Source organism: Vulpes lagopus, chromosome 15, assembly GCF_018345385.1.
Source record: "Vulpes lagopus strain Blue_001 chromosome 15, ASM1834538v1, whole genome shotgun sequence".
NCBI lineage: Eukaryota > Metazoa > Chordata > Mammalia > Carnivora > Canidae > Vulpes > Vulpes lagopus.
In genome coordinates, this window is record NC_054838.1 from 16,182,458 (window position 1) to 16,203,412 (window position 20,955).

At 36.1% G+C, this 20,955-nt stretch overlaps 1 protein-coding gene across 1 annotated transcript in view; it reads left to right on the forward strand.

The window, feature by feature from the left end:
• Positions 1–20,955, forward strand: part of RNF141 (ring finger protein 141) — a 37,281-nt gene that overhangs the window by 13,105 nt on the left and 3,221 nt on the right. Inside the window, exons 3-5 of the mRNA XM_041729810.1 lie at positions 410–518; positions 7,517–7,698; positions 15,371–15,478. Of these exons, the coding sequence (XP_041585744.1) occupies positions 410–518; positions 7,517–7,698; positions 15,371–15,478 (399 nt within the window). The remainder of the gene's footprint in view (positions 1–409; positions 519–7,516; positions 7,699–15,370; positions 15,479–20,955) is intronic.

The window sequence follows — 20,955 nt, forward strand, 5'->3', positions numbered from 1 at the left end:
TGTTGCTTAAATTAGGACTCAACCAAGAGCAAGATTTTTTTCATACTTTATACATCTGAGGCAATAGTCAAAATGTGGATAGGTGAAACCAGCTAAACTTTTAAGTACTTGATTCTTTGGATGTGTTATTTTCTAGATGTCTTTCCTAGACATTTAAAAACCATTGAGATGTGACATGGAAAGATTTATAAACATCATTCTGTTGATGTTAAAAACTTAGTTGTACTTTTATAATCAAAACATTCTCTATCCCTATGTTTTAAGAATCTAATTATTGCGATCATGTGTGTCCATGTATTTTCTTCGAATTTTCTTCTCTGTTTTAAAGTATTTCTTGAATCTGGTTTCATAGCTCTGTTAGTTTGTAAGACTTTTTATAAAATTAACAATTATGTTTGTCTCTTTTCAGAACTGCTAAAGTGGCTTCTGGCCAGGAAAAACATCTTCTCTTTGAGGTACAACCTGGATCTGATTCCTCTGCCTTTTGGAAAGTGGTTGTACGTGTGGTCTGTACGAAGGTGAGAATGATAGGGACTTCTAACTCTGAACTTAAATTCTTTTGGTGATTAGAGCCACATTTGATAGTGTAATATAGTAGAAATAAATGTTAAGAATTAGCAAATTATTAATAAATGTTAATAATCCAATAATTTGCTAATTATTAACATTTGTTGACATTTATTTGTAAAACACAGTTTTGTTAGTGTTATTGCCTTCCAGGTTAACTGTTTGAATCACACTTGTTATGTAGTTGCCATATAGCAGAGATTTTTATAATCAAAGGAGATGATAGTAACGTCTTATCCTCATATGATTTTGGATTTTAGCTGTCTGTGGAATCCTAAGTTGACACCTATGTAGCTCTAAGATGACTCCTTAAAAATTAATCTTAGGAGATCACTTCTTTTTAAGAATAGGTTTCATTCACTTAATAATTTAAAAATCCATTAAAAAGATTTGGGTATTTTAAGGTTTTGTGTTTTGGTTTTTGTATGGTTTTTGGTTTGTTTTTGTTTTTAGAAATTTTTGGTTATAGAATGGATTTTTCATCATCAGTACTCTATCTTTTAGTTGGTTTTTAAATTTAGATAATTAAATATATCAACTATGCTGAAAAATATAATGGCAGCTGTCATAGAGTATGAGGAAGATTCGTCCACCAATGGGTAGATTACATGGATGATTATTAACCTTTTGGAGGCCACAAACCTTTTGTTGAAAATGAAAGAATGAATTTTACTAGCCCTTCTCCTACCCCAACTCCTGCTCTAAAACAAGCAATAAAACCATCCATATGTATGTAAACAATAAATTGAGCATTCATAAATGCCCTGAATTCCATTCCTAATAAACCCTTAAAGAACTACTTACTGAGTAAGGATTTTTCTTTTGTGTCATCGACCCTGGAGTTACCCAAATAATATGGCTTGTTTTCCCAGTGGGTTGATTGCCACTACTATGCTTTAAGATAATAGGATTGATTGTGGATATTTGATCAAATTAGACATTCTAATCACCTTAAGTAGTAAGAGAACCTTACAGAGTTTAGAGAAGCAGAGACAGATGTTAATTCCAGACTTGACTAAGTGCCTGAAGGTAAATGGTACTGTTAAAGTTTACAGTTGATTTAGAGAAAATACATAGCCTAGTTTAATTCCATTCAGCTATCTGTCCACTAAGCATTTAGTGTGGAATTTAGGGTCTCTCCACACCAAACATTTACTTGGTTAATTATTTTTAAAAGTCCAAAGTTAAAGAGCAATATAATAACTATCAGAGAACCATCATTAAAAATTTTTGCATTATTTATCACAGAGGTAGCTAATGTGGTACTAGTGTGGGCAGCAGTGTAACTTCATGCAGTGTATAATGTGTTATAAATCATAATAACAGAACACACATTGAAATACCGACAGCTTGATCCAACATCCTGTTATTTATACTTCAATTCCTAGATTCACAACTTGTACACCAATCACATGTTATTTCTATTTTCTGGTTTTTTGCTTGTCTTTATTTTTGGGTTTATATTTATGTTAAATTCATTAGGGCTTTTCCTTCTTACAGTGTTATAAATACACATACTCTCAAAAGAACTCTGGAAATCTGCAACTTTTGACTTTGCAAAGGAATAAAGTAAAGAAGAAATGAAGAACTGAGCTAAAAACTTATAAAACCCATTCAGATAGGCTCAGTATATCCATATTCCCATCATCCCACAACAAATTTATACTGCACATAATGATCAGGACTATTTGAAAGTCAACTTCAAAGGATACAGGGTGAATTTATAAGAACTCCAGTCACAAAGGTTGTTTCTGAGAAATATACATTCTGACTCCTTTTCTTACTTTCTTCTGCATAGTAATTAGCTACCTACCTCTTGTCAATTTTACCTCTACCCAGGTTTCACTTCCAGTCTATTCATGAGACAAATGCCGTGCCCTCTAGGAGACTGTAACTATAGTTAAGGCTCCTCTTCTCAATCAGATTACCTTGGATTCTGTGATTAATCTCCACACCTCCTGACTCTTCTCCTAATTCTAATCGAGATAACCTTTCTAAAGCACAACTCTCATCAGATGACTTTCCTATTAAAAACTCCCCAACAATTCTTCATTGGCTACAAAATAGTCCCAGCTCTTTAACCTGACATTCAAGATCCTCAACAGTCTATCAATCCAAACTATCTTATCTGGTTTTTTAAAAATATTTATTTAATCATGAGAACAGAGAGAGAGAGAGGCAGAGACAGAAGCAGAGACAGAGAAGCAGGCTCCATGCAGGGAGCCTGACATGGGACTCTATCCGGGGTCTCCGGAATCACGCCCTGGGCTGAAGGTGGTGCTAAACCGCTGAGCCCCCCAGGTTGCCCCTATCTTTTCTGTTTTATTTACCACTATCACCTTTTGCACTCCACAGTCTGACGAGGCTTTAACTATTTGAAGGCCGTATAGCTGTTACTTTCCCACCTCGGTGACTCTGCTCAGAGTTCCCTCAACTAGAATGTCCATTCCTCTGTCATTTAAGTTGCCATCAGGTACAAGTCAGAAAACTCCTGTTACACTAGTTTAAAGAAAAATGGTATGTATTTTCTCATTTATTAAGAAATCCTGATATAAAGCAGCTCCTGGATTGGTTAATTCAAAGACCTAGCAGATCTTTCTTCTCAACTCATTGGATCACTATTAGCTCATGTCCCTTTCTTACACACTGACCGAGGAGCTGCGGTTACTATGATTGATGTAGGTTAGACTAACAAGGACTGACTTGTGAGTCATTTCAGGGAGTGGTAGACACCAAAACAAAATCAGGGCGCTGCTGGCAATGAAAAATGGGAACAGTGTGTGGGTAATCAGCTAATAGTTTCTGCCACACCTTTTTATTTCTGCATGGCTAAATTTGATGGCTCTTTAAAGGTCCAACTCAAATCCCATCTCATCCATAAAGTCTTCACTAACAAATTCTCCTCCCTCTTCTAAGCTCCAATAGCATTTTATTTATACTTCATAATTAAATTCTATATTAAGAATAAAATTATTTGCATTCTTAGCTCTCCTAGTAGATAGGAAACTCCTGAAGGCAGGCACTCTATCTAGATTCATCCTTGTATTTCTTATGGCCTGTACTGCTTTGCACATGGTAGGAACTCAGTATATGTTGAGTGAACAAAAATCTATAAAGGAAATACTCATTTTTATTTTATTTTATTTTTTTTTATGATAGGCAACACAGTGAGAGAGAGAGAGAGGCAAAGACACAGGCAGAGGGAGAAGCAGGCTCCATGCACCGGGAGCCTGACGTGGGATTTTTTTTTTTAATTTTTATTTATTTATGATAGAGAGAGAGAGAGAGAGGCAGAGACATAGGCAGAGAGAGAAGCAGGCTCCATGCACCGGGAGCCCGACGTGGGATTCGATCCCGGGTCTCCAGGATCGTGCCCTGGGCCAAAGGCAGGCGCCAAACCGCTGCGCCACCCAGGGATCCCCGGAAATACTCATTTTAAATGACTAAGATAGGTTGAAGTTTTCCTTGTTGACTGATATAGTATAATTCCAAAATTACATTCTCTCTCCATCTTTACCTCATAAAGTACTCAGCTGATATCAAAGATGCCAGTATAAATTGTAGAGAGCTGTGGGAATACGAATATCTGGTATCTGATCCCTTGGTATTCTGTTGCTCCTCTTTAGCAAACATGGAATTAATGTTTAAGATGTTTAATTTACTATTAGTCAAATTCTTTGCACCTTAGTATCTCTAACCATTACATCTGTGTGTGATAAAATACCTTCCTTAAGATTCTAAATAGAAAAGAACAAGTTTTAAAGATATAGGCAGGGATGCCTAGGTGGCTCTGTCAATTAAGTGGCCAACTTTTGATTTCAACTCAAGTTACAATCTCGGGATCATGGGATCAAGCCCTGCAACAGGCTTCAAACTGAGTGCAGAGTGTGCTTGAGTTTCTCTCCCTCAGCTAAGCAACAGAGCTCTCATTTGTGTAGTTTTTCTTGATTTTTAAGTCTGCTCTAGGGGCATCTGGGTGGCTCAGTGGTTAAGCATCTACCTTTGGCTTGAGCCATTATCCCAGGGTCCTAGGATCGAGTCCCACATCAGGCTTCCCACAGGGAGCCTGCTTCTTCCTCTGCCTGTATCTCTGCCTCTCTGTCTGTCTCTCATGAATAAATAAAATCATTAAAAAAATCTACTCTAAAGAAATGTTTTATTTTCATTCCCTGGGTTCTTCTTGAAAGAATCTATGAGAAGTCAGTGTTGATATTAGAAAAAAAGAGTTGAAATACAATATGAAAAATTGAGAGGAAACTTCATATTTCTTCATTTTAAGCAACTAAACAACTATGCTATAACCTTCTGTATTTACAAAAAGACCTTATCTTGACTGTTTGCCATCTACTATCATGATTATCTTCAAACAATATTTAATTCATTATTAAAAATAGTCCAAATGATGTTTAAATGAAATATTTTATGGTAATAATATTAGAAAGATTAATGGGCTAATTAAAATTATGGACTAAGATGGCTATTAAACTTCATGAATTGTATTATTTTCATCCATCTTGTTACTTAGACCAAAATCTTGGCACTCCAGCTACTCTTCTCTTTTTCTCTCCTATCCCACAGTCAATCCCTAAGTGAATCCTGACAGGTTTTTCTTCAAAATGTATTAAAAATATGGCCAGTTTTCACCATCTCCACTACTACCACCCCCTAACTGGTCTCCCTGCTTCTGCTCTTGTTCCTATTATTCTATCTAGTCTCCGCACAACAACCAGCCTGTTCCACTTACATAATATGAAATGAAATCAAATCATATTACTCCTTAGCTCAAAACTTTCCAGAGACTTCCCATGCATTTGGAGTAAAAGCCAAAGTTACTACTATGATTAAGTGAAGTCTTATATGTTCTGTCTCCACCTCATCCCCCTACCCTTCCTTATCTTCTACCACTCTCCTTCCCTCTCTCATTCTAGTCCAGCCACCCTGAGCTCCTTGCTAGACTCCTTGTGCTCCTCACTAGGTGCACTTCTACCTAACAGTCTTTGCCCTTCCTTTTCTTCCAACCTGGAATGATCTCCCCCAGATAGCCAAATGACTCATTTCTGCTCCTTTTCCAGTACTTAAATATTACCTTCCCTGTGAGGCCTTCTCTACAACCCTTCGGTATGTCCTCTTCTTTGTTTAACCTTCTCCATAACACTTATTTCCATTTCATCTAATCTGTATTTTGTCTCTCCTACCTATAGAGTAGCCTCCATGAGGGCAAGGATTTTGTTTTATACACACTAGATCACCGGTGCCTAGAGTAGTACACATAGCAGATAGTTATATGCATAATATCCACATAATGGGTATTCAGTAAATATTTGTTGCATGAATGCTTGATTACAGTAGTTTAGTTGGATAAACCTTGCTATTAAACACCAAGTTTATAGGACTTATTCCCTTATTTGTTCTGAAGTGTGCAGTTATAAAAGAAGACTGGCCTAGTTTCCTCAGCTCTGAAAATCTGTTATACAAGTCTCTGTAAATTCCTATCACCTTTAATTCTATATATTTGTCCTCTATCTTATATATAATCATTTATTACAAAGAATCTAACATTTGCATCTCCATATAGATTTCACCTCCCCCAAATATAATCAGTTTTAGAGATAGGTCTGCCATTTTCACAGTATGGAATCTGATTCATAGTTGATTCTCAATTTTTTTTCTCACTGCCTTCTCAAATAATAAACAGTTAATAAACTTCAGTTACAACTATTATTTTCATCCCAAATATTGAAATGTTGATACAGTAATTTTTTTAATATGTATCCTATCTACTTCAGCTTCCCATATCCCCATTGCCATCAACACATTTCAAAACCTACTTCGTGCACAATTTTAATGCCCTCTATATTTCTTCCTGCATTCATTTCTTTGTAAATATTTTCTGACTTTGCTAACTCTGATATGTATTTCATAGATTTCATTGCTTCTGTTCCCAGAGTATTCCATACCATCCCCTGTGCTAAAAAAAAGTCTTTCACCTCACTAATCTGTCACTGGTTACTTCAGGTTCTTCCAAGAACAGTGCCCTCTCAATTTCAATCACTTCAAAAGAAAATATATGTCCCACTCTATGACTCCCTGAGTCTTATTAAAGCAGTATTTCTCCTTACCTATTAACCTCACGCTTGCCCCAAATATCTCCTCACATTAAGAATATAAGCTCCAGGGGGGAGAGTTAACCATCTGTAGGCCACTAGTTCCACTTCATATTTTAAAAAGAAAAAAAAAAGTTTTTTGCCAAAACTCAAAATAGCATTCTGAAAAGAATTTAACCACTTTTTGCTAGGATTTTTTTAATGTAATTTTCTTGCTTTAGTTTGGAAGTTTTGTTATAAGGTAGAACTTAAGATATTCGAGAAAGGAATCAGTTGTTTCAGTTATAGTAGAATGGCATGCAGGTATTGAATTCAAATAAATCTTTTAGTTGAATTCTTTAAGAAATTAAAAAGAATTGTCAATTACTGATCTCTAAAATTCATTTTTTTAGGTCTGGGAAAGTTGTCTGTCCCCATCAACTCTGAACAGGGTGATGCCTAATCAACCCTACAGGTTTATTTTGAGTATCAAATGAGATAAATGTCTGCAAGTACTTTGAATTCCATAAATATAGGAGACATGACATTTATTATTCATTTGCTCAAACTCTTTCCCTCTTGTTAGATAATTTGCAAACCTTGAAAACTTTGATTTCCTCAGATGTTTGACTAAATATTTGTTCCCCCTTTTTGGGAAAAATTGTTCAGAGGAGGGGATGGGTGATATAGGTGATAGGGAGTAAGGAAGACACTGGGTGTTGTACAGAAAGTGTTGAATCACTAAATTCTACACCTGAAACTAATAGTACCCTGCATGTTAACTAACTGGAATTTAAATAAAAACTTTGAAAAAATGGCCAGAGAAATTATGAACTTTTCTTTTTTCATTTTCTTTGTATTTTTAGATTAACAAAAACACTGGCATTGTGGAAGCATCACGGATCATGAATTTGTACCAATTTATTCAGCTTTATAAAGACATCACAAGTCAAGCATCAGGAGTATTGGCCCAGAGCTCCACCTCTGAAGATCCTGATGAAAACTCATCATCTGTAACATCTTGTCAGGCTAGTCTTTGGATGGGAAGGTACATAATGCTTAAGAACTTGTTTCTCTTCTTTTCCAGTATACAAACTACTGAAATTTCAGTATACTTTTGCTAGCATTCTTTGTGATATCTTAAATCACATTGCTTTTTATCTCAATTAATACTGTATCCCAGATCAGGTTTTTTATTATTCTGGGCCTCAGGGCTCTGTTAGAGTGCTAAATTAAAGAAAAATTAGAGTGGTTTACACCAGGTAATATTTCTACCAACCCAGTTTCCATGAGTGCACTCTCCATTCTCCATGCTTGCTTTTAATGACAAAAGATATTAATATCTCTCTTATAACAGGTATTTATGTTATTAGACAATTAAAGCCCTTCAGAGAATTAGGTCCAAGAATCTGGCAAAATCATTCCAGTTTTCCTTTAAAGTATCTGACTAATTAGAGCATTAAAAATTGTAAATATTGGCTCTAGGACTTGGCAGTCCATTCAGGAATGAACAAGGAGTTGGTGCACATACTGCATGTACTGAATTAACAGAAGGAAATGAAGTCAGCCAGGATTTTCTTTGATGGTGCTTGTTTACTCAGGCCTAATATATTATTGTTCTATCTAAACTTTCTTTTCCTTCTCTGTAATACTCTTGGCATGTGAAAGCTTCCACCTGTTGCCATTTGACAACTGTGACCATAATTTAAATTTGTAAATGCCTCATTGGAAAAAGTCTTACGTGGGTCCAGACATGTTGACATCCTGTCTTATTGTCATACTGAGTGGACAGCAAAAATCTGTATTGATAGTGTCTTTTACCTTAAAATTAAGAATATGCTTAGTAAGAATTTCTCTTTTATCACTTGATTTACAGTCGCATTTTCTGGTCCATTCTTAACCAACTGGTTTCCAGTACTATATTGTAGTCAAATTTTGTCTCCATTTATCATTTCTGTTTCTCTTTATAAGATTATTTGGTTTTCTAGGTTTGGCTGTACAAGTGGTACTGAAATACTGAGTGAATTTTAGAACATGATAGGCAGTGTTTAGGCTTTTCTTTTCTGTATTTTGTAAAAATACAGAAAGGTGTCTGATTTTCTGCTTTTCTTCCTCTCTTCAGAATGGTGGTTTTTTTGGTTGTTGTTCTGTTCTGCTTAAGTATCTTGAAAGCTGAGAATAGGATTTACCAGGATATTTAAACTCTGTGGCAGCAAATGAAATGAAAGTAATACTTTTTTCTTGTAGTCATCTCAGTGAAAGAAGTAAGGGTATTATCCCTGGAAAGTCAATGCCTGATTGGTAGGTCAGGACTACTTCTTGCCTTTGTATGATTTTGGTTTTTAGTTATACCCTGATACTCTAGTTCATAGAAAAAGAGATTTTTCAAGTCGAAGGGGATTTTAAGAGATATTTATTTGGTTAAGTCTTATAGACATAAGAGATATTTAAGATATTTATTTGGTTCAGTCATATAGACATACATATTTTTATTAGTGGTTTACATTTATCAAGTACTTGTAGTGTATTAGGCATTTTGATGAGTCCTTTACATGTATAAACTCATTAAATCCTCACAACCCCATTGGGATACAATTACTGGCCTATTTCAGAGAAACTGAGGTTTATTTTTTATTTTGAAATCCATAGGTATATTTTATTGAATCCAACACAACCCCTCTTTAACAAATGCCAATAATAGTTAAGAATCACAGAAATACCTCATACAGAAAAGTGGAGGTAAATAAAACATGATTTACTTATCTGAATTATATAAGACAAAACATCAGAGGTATCCAGGAGAAAAAAATAGCCAGATTCTCCAACATGAAGAGACGTGTAGCTTTCCAAAGGTTCACAGTTGCAGATGACAACATCTGTATGAGCAAGAATCACATGAGCACTCTTGGGAGCATAGCAGTCACCTTTCACCTAATCACTACATATGCCAAGGACCTCTTCATCTTGGCCTGGAACACCCATCACTCTCAAAGATCTGCAATTCACAGTATATACATGGACTGTACAATGTATAGTCAAGGTCTTGTACACCATGCTCGCATTTTCCAGGTTGATTCAAAATTGGTCTAATAACATTCTAGAACCCAATGCTGCAGAAGTAGAAAAGATAGTCTGCCAGACATTGCTGGGAAATGATAATGGGCTCTACTCATTCTATAGGTCCAAATATTGCTTTGTTGCTATTATTACTGTATTTTTAGTTTTCAATATCTAAAATAAGATAATAAACAAAAATCCAAATTTTCTGTTTCTTTTAAAAATTCGGAACTCAACAGTGGACAGAGCTTCCCCATTGGCTACAAAGTAGCAACTGTACTATGAAAAGAAAAGATGCATTCTCCCATTTATCCTACTTCCCACTATGTATTATTACATTTCCATGGACAGCTGCATTCACCTCCATTATTTATTCAGCTGCTATAATTCTCTTCCTTTTGAATTCTTATATAAATTTTTTGTATATTTTTATTGGAGTTTAATTTGCCAACATATAGCATAACACCCAGCGCTCATCCCGCCAAGTGCCCCCCTCAGTGCCCATTACCTAGTCACCCCATCCCCCTGCCCCCCTCCCCTTCCACTACCCCTTGTTCGTTTCCCAGAGTTAGGAGTTTCTCATGTTCTGTCACCCTCTCTGATATTTCCCACTCATTTTCTCTCCTTTCTCCTATAATCCCTTTCACTATTTTTTATATTCTCCGAATGAATGAGACCATATAACGTTTGTCCTTCTCCGATTGACTTACTTCACTCAGCATAATACCCTCCAGTTCTATCCACGTTGAAGCAAATGGTGGGTATTTGTCATTTCTAATGGCTGAGTAATATTCCATTGTATACATAAACCACATCTTCTTTATCCATTCATCTTTTGATGGACACCGAGGCTCCTTCCACAGTTTGGCTATTGTGGACATTGCTGCTATAAACATCAGGGTGCAGGTGTTCCAGCGTCTCACTGCATCTGTATCTTTGGGGTAAATCCCCAGCAGTGCAATTGCTGGGTTGTAGGGCAGATCTATTTTTAACTCTTTGAGGAACCTCCACACAGTTTTCAAGAGTGGCTGTACCAGTTCACATTCCCACCAACAGTGCAAGAGGGTTCCCCTTTCTCCGCATCCTCTCCAACATTTGTGGTTTCCTATCTTGTTAATTTTCCCCATTCTCACTGGTGTGAGGTGGTATCTCATTGTGGTTTTGATTTGTATTTCCCTGGTGGCAAGTGATGCAGAGCATTTTCTCATGTGTTTGTTGGCCATGTGTATGTCTTCTTGGTAAAATTTCTCTTCATGTCTTTTGCCCATTTCATGATTGGATTGGTTTTGTTTCTTTGCTGTTGAGTTTATTAATAAGTTCTTTATAGATCTTGGATACTAGCCCTTTATCTGATAGGTCATTTGCAAGTATCTTCTCCCATTCTGTAGGTTGTCTTTTAGTTTTGTAGACTGTTTCTTTTGCTAAGCAGAAGATTTTTATCTTAAATCCCAATAGTTCATTTTTGCTTTTGTTTCCCTTGCCTTCATGGATGTATCTTGCAAGAAGTTGCTGTGACCAAGTTCAAAAAGGGTGTTGCCTATGTTCTCCTCTAGGATTTTGATGGGTTCTTGTCTCACATTTAGATCTTTCATCCATTTTGAGTTTATCTTTGTGTATGGTGTAAGAGAATGGTCTAGTTTCATTCTTCTGCATGTGGTTGTCCAATTTTCCCAGCACCATTTATTGAAGAGACTGTCCTTTTTTCCAGTGGATAGTCTTTCCTGCTTTGTCAAATATTAGTTGACCATAGAGTTGAGGGCCCATTTCTCGGTTCTCTATTCTGTTCCATTGATCTATGTGTCTGTTTTTGTGCCAGTACCACACTGTCTTGATGATCACAGCTTTGTAGTACAACTTGAAATCCGGCATTGTGATGCCCCCGGCTCTGGTTTACTTTTTCAATATTCCCCTGGATATTCAGGGTCTTTTCTGATTCCACACATATCTTAAGATGATTTGTTCCAGCTCTCTGAAGAAAGTCCATGGTATTTTGATAGGGATTGCATTAAATGTGTAAATTGCCCTGGGTAGCATTGACATTTTCACAACATTAATTCTTCTAGTCCATGAGCATGGAATATTTTTCCATCTCTTTGAGTCTTCCTCAATTTCTTTCAGAAGTGTTCTGTAGGGGATCCCTGGGTGGCGCAGCGGTTTGGCGCTTGTCTTTGGCCCAGGGCGCGATCCTGGAGACCCGGGATCGAATCCCACATCGGGCTCCCGGTGCATGGAGCCTGCTTCTCCCTCTGCCTGTGTCTCTGCCTCTCTCTCTCTCTCTCTGTGACTATCATAAATAAATAAAAATTTAAAAAAAAAAAAAAAAAAAAGAAGTGTTCTGTAGTTTTTAGCGTATAGATCCTTTACCTCTTTGGTTAGGTTTATTCCTAGGTATCATATGCTTTGGGGTGCAATTGTAAATGGATTGATTCCTTGATTTCTCTTTCTTCAGTCTCATTGTTAGTATATAGAAATGCCATTGATTTCTGGGCATTGATTTTGTATCCTGCCACACTGCCGAATTGCTGTAGAAACTGAGGTTTGGACAAATAAATGACATGGCTAGAAATTGGCCTAGCTGAGATTCACATTCAGACCAGGCTGGCAATACAACCATGCCCTAACTTCTGCATTATTACTCTTTTATGTGTGCTAAGCACTGTATGACAGTGCTTCTTAAACTTTGTATTCAGAGGCTTTGAGGAAGAGCTTGAGAGTCCATCAAGTTCCCACATGGTGTCACTGCTGCTAATCCACCAATAACCCTTTGAGTAGTAAGACTCTTGCCACATTTAGCCAAGTGGTAGTCCGTCTTGTACACCTGGAGGTATGTGGGACTCACTGCCTCCGAGACACAAGCCTTTTCATACACAGATGGCTCTAATCACTATGAAAATTTTCCTTTTGCATTATATTCCTCACAGCAGCCCAAATCTGACTCTTGAGGCAGCATAGCCAGACTCTAGAACCAAATTGCCTGTATTCAAATCCTGGCTCTACTCCTAACTGTGTGCCTTTGGACAAGTTATTACACTCTTTTTCTGCTGTTCCCTCATTTTTTTTTTTTTGAGGATGATAACAATAGTATCTGTTTCATAGGATTTTTGAGAGTTAAGTGAGTCAATATATGTAAAATGCTTACAACAGTGCCTGGCATGTAATAATAATGTCTGTAAGAGCTCACTTTCATTATTTTTAAATTATTACTGTATTCGACTCATTTCAGTGGCAGTAGCCTCTGAAATCCCACCAAACAAATCGATTCTTTCTTCTAGTCCTTCTAATATTTGTAAACATTATAAAATTATCACTGATCCTCTATTCTGCAGGTTGAGCATCTCCAGTTCCTTTGGCTTTTGCTACATGAGTCTCTTTTATACATGGGAGGCTTTCCTGGAAAATCCTTTATGTCACTATCTCTTTCAGTGTAGGAGGCATAGAACTGAATACTCCATTCTACAAGTGGTCTAACAACGAGAAATAGAGCAAGACCTTTTCTCCTTCCTTCTTCTGGCTACTGTACTACTAGCACAAAATCAAGTAAACATTGTACAGTTTCTACTGGCTGCTTCTGTGTTTCCTGTTCTTTCTTTTACTTCTGTCCAAAGTGATGCTCTTCTTCATAGCCCTCTGCTCCTCACTTTTAAATTCTAACCTTCAGAATTCTGTCCCTCTTTATGGGTTCAGTTATAGTCTCTTCTACTGACACCTTCCTTAGGTGTAAATTGTAAGCTCCTCAAAAGCAGAGACTCCAGTTCATCTGGATCTGGTACAGAATGTAGCACCTTAATGATGCTTAAACATTGAACTGAGTATATCTAGAAAATGAGATGCATGTATATCTAGGTTTTCTCAGTTTCCCCACTTTGATTCAGTGGCTATATTCTTTTGTAATCAGTTTAATCTCTTAAAACATCCTGATTTGTCTTTTGCAATGGCCCTTTACCAGGCCCTAATTTTCTCCCAGGTGATTTGCTGTTGAAGTAAGAATCTGATTGGTTTTCCTCCCTCTAGAATGTCCCTATCTGCACTCCCAATTAATCTTCCTGAAGTATTATTTCAGTGGGGGTTCACTTTTCTTTTGATCAAATTCTGATTCTAGTTTGCCTATCAGAACAAGTTTAAACATATTATTTTGACATTCAAGGATCACATCATCTCTCCTATATTTAAGCAACATTTGCTCTCAGTTTTCTCCCTGGAGCATCATGCCACGTCTTTGTTACACACATGCATCAGAGGTTTTGGGATTTTTTTTTTCCTACCTCCACAACTTTATTTATTCACCTAGAATGTCCTCTGGCTATCAAAGTTCTGTCACTTTTCAATCTCATCTTTCCAACAAATTTGAAATACTCATTTGTTCCTTCTTAGCACTTACTACTTGTATATTTGACATTTGCTTATATTCTTTTTAATGTTCAAATTGACAAATTTTAAAGTGGAATATCAATGTCTTGTATAAGCACAGCAGGGAATAAAAACATATTAGAGATACCTCCTTCCTTTAAGAAGTTTATAGTTAAGTGACTATACTTTTGAAATATTTAATTTTTTAAATATTTTTATTTATTATTTATGAGAGAACAAGCAAGGGGAGCAGCAGAGGGCGAGAGGGAAGCAGACACCCTGATGAGCAGGGAGCTTGATGCAAGGCTGAATCCCAGGACCCTGGGATCATAACCTGAGCTGAAGGCAGACGCTTGACCGACTGAGCCACCTAGGCACACCAAAACATTTAAATCTTGCATAATTATGAAAGTAACGCATGCTTGATGAAGAAAACCTGAAAATTGTAGAAGAGCATGAAGGATAAAAGCAAATTAAAATCATTGTAAGAAACATTTACTGAGAACCTGACAAACTGCTTATATTCAAAGAACTTAGAGTTTGTAGATAGACCAACCAATTAATAGCCAATTAAAATTCAATATTTAAGTCCTTTAATTGAGGCAAATGTTGGTTTTTAGAGCACAGAGAAGATATTTTGAGCTGAGTTACTGAGGTTACAGTTTACCAAACTCACAAGAATATTCCAGGAAGGGAAAACACCATATGCAAAGGCACTCGACTCACTCAGGGGCAGCCTACACTGGGGCTGAAGTAGAAGGCTCAACATCCTTTTCTTCCAAAAGGGTTCCTTAAGGACAGAGACTTCCTACCCTTTATATTTACTGTAGCACCTGATTTTTTTTTTTTTTTTTTAGCACCTGATTATTAAGACTAAGTTATTCTTTCATTTATATGCCCATTATCAGCATCAGCATAGTAAGGTCCAAGGGCAAGGTCCATATTTTACAGAGCTTTGTAGACAAGTAAATCTATCAGTTGAATCTATTTATATAAATGTGATATGATTAAAATGGGCTGTTACTTTCATTAAGACCTGAGTATTTCCAATTTTTGTTTGTATATTCTTTTTAATCTTCACAGTATCTATTATCCAGTTTTTCTTTATGAAATTTGTACCTCTTCGTACTTCTTCCCTAAATATATTTGCTATCCCAAAAAATTGTTAATTTAGTCTGATTTTGCATGAGTCATGTTTTGCTTTATATTGAAGGTACATAGATGTTTGATAATGCTTTCTAAGGCAATGGAGACAAAGTTTAAAGCATGATAACAACAGAGAATATTATTGCTCCAGCTCAGTTTTCACATTGCAGGGTGAAGCAGCTGACTGATGAGGAGGAGTGTTGTATCTGTATGGATGGTCGAGCTGACCTCATCCTGCCTTGTGCTCACAGCTTTTGTCAGAAATGCATTGATAAATGGTAAGTTATCTGCTACCCTCATGGGATAGGCAAAGGTCAAATGGGAAAGTGTACATGAATAAACTTCAAAAAAGACAAAAATATTGTGGTTAAGTATAAGAGATTTTGTTGTTTAGTACTTTGAAATGTATGACATGCTTCCTCCTCCAGTTAAAAATATTTTTGTATTTAAAGTTTATAAAATGTGGCAATGTGTCTTAGTTTTAACAGTTTACTTTTGATATAAGATTTGTGCCTGACTTGTCTAGAATTACAAGCTTCCCTTTTTCTTCATTTTCCTCATTTCTATATTTTTTCCTCTGTATGTGATGAAAAGGAATAACATGAATCCTTGAATACTGATTACTGGACCTGGAGGGAGCTTTAGAGATCAGCTAGTCAAGTTCATTATTTTACAAAATAAGAGTGAAGCCTTTAGGTGGCTTTATAATTGACATACAATAAACTACATATATTTAAAGTATAATTTGATATGATTTAACACATGTATACACCCATAAAAAAAATCACAGTCCAGATAATGAACAAATTGATCACCCCAAAAGTTACTTTGTGCCCCACTGTAAAGTCTCCTTCCCAACCCTTCCTTCCAGTCTCTAGACAACTAACCTGCTTTCGATCACTATAAAGTAATTTGGATTTTCTAGAATTTTTATAAATGAAATCATATAGCATGTGCTCTTTTTTTCATTCAGCATAATTATTTTATCCATATTGTAGCATGTTATCAGTAATCCCTTTTTTTAAAGATTTTATTTATTTATTTTTAGAGAGAATGAGCTTGAGCAGGGGGTAGGGGCAGAGGGAGGAGTAGAGAGAGAATCCCAATCCCACGAACCTGAGATCACGACCCCAGCCAAAATCAAAAGTTGGATGTTCGACCAACTAAGCCATGCAGGCACTCCACAGTAGTTCCAGGTTTTTTGTTGCTGAGTAGCATTCATTGTATATCATAGTTTATCTATTCACCTGTAATGGATATTGTGTTGTTTCCAATTTTGACCATTACAAATGAAGCTACCATATACTTTTGTGGACAGGTCCTTCTATGAACATATATTTTGGTTTTTTCTTGGTTAAATACCTAGAAGAAGAATGTCTAGATCATATGGTGGATATATGTTTAACTTTTTAAGAAACTGCCAGCTGTTTTCTAAAGTGCTTGTACCATTTTGCACTCCCACCAGCAACGTATGAGAGTTCTAGTTGTTCTACAACTTTGCCAATAGTTAGTAGGGTCAGGCTCTTTTTTTTTTTTTTTTTTTTTTAATTTTAATTCCAGTGTAGTTAATATCAGTGTTAGCTTTGGATGTGTAATATATAGATTTAATAGTTTCACATACTACTCAGTGTTCATTGAGATAAGTGTACTCCTAGTCCCCTTCACCTCTTTCACCCATCACCCTACCCACCTCTTCTCTGGTAAGTATGGTCAGTCCTTTTAATATTAGCCATTCTAATAGATGTGTAGTAGTATTCATTCTTATTGTAGTTTTAGTTTGTATTTCCCTACTGACTGATGATGATGAGCATCTTTTCATATGCCAAATCTGTATGTCTTCTTTGGTGAAGTGGCCATTCACATCTTTTGCCCATTTCCTTATTGGGTTGTTTTCATATTAAGTTTTAGAATTCTTTCTATCGCTTCTTGGCCTTTTGGCTAAGATCAGGTGAAGTTTTAGAATTCTTTCAATATTATGAATACATGTCCTTTATCAGATATATGACTGACAAATATGTTTTCTCACTTTGTGATTTGTCTTTTCATTCTCTTAGGAATCTCTTTGAAAGAGTAGGAGTTTTTAATTTTGATGAGGTCCAATTTATCAGTCTGATTTATGATTTATGCATAGTGATTTTAGTGTCATATCTTTTTTTTTTTAATTTTTTTTTATTTATGATAGTCACAGAGAGAGAGAGAGAGAGAGAGAGAGAGAGGGGCAGAGACACAGGCAGAGGGAGAAGCAGGCTCCATGCACCGGGAGCCCGATGTGGGATTCGATCCCGGTTCTCCAGGATCGCGCCCTGGGCCAAAGACAGGCGCCAAACTGCTGCGCCACCCAGGGATCCCTTTAGTGTCATATCTAAGAAATCTGTCTAACCCAGGGTCACAAGGATTTTCTTCTATTCTTTGGGAAGTTTTATAGTTTTAGGTTTTACATTTAGGTCTGTGATCCATTTTGAGTTAATTTTTTATAGATGGTGTGAGGTATCAATCAAAATTCTTTTTTTGCCAATGGCTCTATCCAGTTGCTCCAGCACGTTTTGTTGAAAAGACCATCTTTTCTTCACTAAATTGCCCCTTAACCTTTACTGGAAATCAGTTGCTGAAATATATGTGGGTCTGTTTCTGGACTCTTATTTTGTTCCATTGATCTGTTTATGTCATACCAATACCATGCTGCCTTGCCTAATGTAGCTTTCTGAATCTGAGTCTTAAAATTAGGGAGTATAGGCTCTCCAACTTTGTTCTTTATCAAAGTTGTTTTGGTTATTCTAATTCTTTGCATTTCAAAATGAGTTTTAGAGTCAGTCTGTCAGTTTCTACCAAAAAAAGCTGTAAGGAATTTGGTTGGAATTACATTAAATAAATAGATTGATTTGAAGAGAGTTTTCTTAAGAATATTCGGTTTTCCAGTCTATAAACACAGAATATTTCTTCATTTATTTAGGTTTTCTCGCATTTCTCTCATCAATTTTTGTAGTTTTCAGTATGGCATATCTTTGACAGATTTATCCCTAATTATTTTGAATTTTATACAATTTATTTTTTTTAATTTTATACAATTTAAATAGTATATTTCAAAAAAATAAATAAATAAATAGTATATTTCAATTTCTGATCAGTGGTTGCTAGTATTTAGAAATACAATAGATTTTATTGTATCGATCTTACATTCTGCAAACTTATTAAACCCATTTACTAGATCTGATAGCTTTTTTGTAGATTCCATAGGACTTTCTTGAATGTCTGAACATCCTTTTTCGAAAATATTTTTTCTGGATATAGAATTCTAGATTTATACTATTTTTTCTCTCAGTACTTTAATGATGTTGCTCCACCCTCATTTTTCTTACCTTATTTCCCATGAGAAATATGCTATTAACACTTATCTTTTTGGCCCTGTAGGTAATGTGTTTGTTTTTTTTTAACTTAAGATTTATTTGTTTGAGAGAAAAATCATGGGGCAGATGGAGAGGGAGAGAAACAAGCAGACTCCTCACTGAGTGCAGAGCCCATGTAGGACTCAATCCCAAGACCCCAAGATCATGACCTGAGCTGAAACCAAGAGTCAGAGGCTTAACGAACTGAGCCACCAGGGAATCCCTGGTAGTGTTACCGTTTTTCTTTCTGGCTGCTTTTAAGGATTTTTTTCTTTATCATTAATTTTGAGCAGTTTGATTATGATATGCCTTCCAGTAATCTTCATGTTCCTTGTGCATAGGGTTCATTGAGCTTCTTGGATTTGTAGGTTTATTGTATCATCAGTTTTGAAAATTTTTCAGCCACTATTTTCTTAAGTATTTTTTTCTGTCCTCTCCCTTCTTCTGGGACTCAAATTACACATATATTAGATCACTTCAAGCTGTTCCATGGTTCATTGCTGTTATTTTCCTCTTTGAAATAATTTCCTCTGTGTTTCATTTTGGATAGTTAAAATTACTGTCTTTTCAAATTCACCAGTCTTTCTTTCTGCAATGTCTAACTTATCATTAGTCCAATCCAGTGTATTTTTTGCTTCAGATATTACAGTTTTCACATCAAGAAGTTCGAGTTTTAAAATGTCTTCCATGCCTCTATTTCATGTTTGTTCTGTCTTCTAGTGTTTTTAGTACATAGACTACAGATATGATAACTGTTAATCTTCTTGCCTGCTAGTTCTAACATCTGTGTTCACTTGGTTTTGATTGGTTTTGATTTTTTTTTCCTCTTCATTTGGGGTTGTATTTTTGTGTTTCTTTTTATGCCTGGTAGTTCTTGACTGAGTGCCAGACATTGTGATTTTTACCTTTTTGGGTACTGGATATTTTTGTATTGCTATAAATATCTGTGAGCTTTGTTCTGGAATATAGTTACTTGGAAACAGTTTGATCCTTTTGGGTCTTGCTTTTATGATTTGTTAGGCAGGACCAGAGCAGTGTTTAGTTGAGAGCTAATTATGCCCCCCTAATGAGGCAGGACCCTTCAGAGTACTCTGCTCAGTGCAGGAGTTAGGAAGCTTTCCAGTCTATCTGGTGAGCAGGCAATATTCCAAGCCCTGTATGAGTTTTGGGTACTGTTCCTTCAAATCCTTTTGGGTGATTCCTGAGCCTCAGGTAGTTTCCTCACATGCACATATTGATCATGACTGCCGATTATACTCTAGGGGGACCTTCAGTAGATTCCAGAATTCTCCCTTTATGCAGCTTTTTGCACTTAAATACTTCAGTACTCTGCCCTGTGAACTCTAGCTGCCTTGGCCTCCTGAGAGTCTCAGCTGTGTCTCTTCAACTCAGAGAGTCTGCCAGGCTCCATCTGGACTTCTTCTGTTTACTCTGCAGCCTAAAAACTCTCAAGGCAATAAGCTGGCAGTTATAGGGCTCACCTTCTTTGCATCCCATCCTCAGGGATGATTGCCTTGTGTTGTCTGATGAGGTGTTGAAAGCCTTGTTTCATGTATTTTTCCAGTGTTCTAATTAAGTCGGAAGATAAATCTGGTCTCTATTGGCCAGAAGCAGAAGTTGACTCTTAGAATCGTGACTTTTGTGCACAGAAGAGAACATGTAATTATCTTAATAAAATATCTCTGAGGAACCAGAAATGAATCTGAATAATATATGCCAGCTCTAGCTTTCACATTTAGTTTTTGGAACAGATTTCTAAATTTTTGTACAAAAGCCAAAGAACAATTGATATAATTTAATTAGTTTGGTCTCACTTTTCACTGAGAAATGAAGAGAAAAACATTCTCCCTGCATCACATGTTTCTGGCTCAAATGTGGTATTTTTGAAATTTCCAAAATAATATTTGTCAAGACAAAAAAAAATCCCTTTGGAAAACATAATCTCATTCAAGTGTTCATATATAAGTTCTTTCTCTATCAGAAAAGTTATTCTGCATGTAAAGGTTCATCTTCTGTTCTAAACCTTGAATGCTTCCATTCCCTTGTTTTTAGCTGCAGAAGATAGGGAAAAACTCAAATGTCCTCTGCCGGAGACTAATTAAATAAATTCTGGCCTGTTGATACAGTGTTCTGTTTAAAAAGAACAGACAGCTCTAGCATGTACTGCTACATAAGGGCCTATAAGATATACTGACAAGTAAAAATAAATAAATAAAAACAGTAATGTATATATACACACAACCTTAATCATGCTTAGCCTATCTCTAGAAGAATATGTAAGAAACTAGTAAAAGTAGTTGCCCCTGGGGATAAGAATTAAAGATTAGGGTGGAAAGAGATTTATTTTTCACTGTATACTTTTATTGCTATTT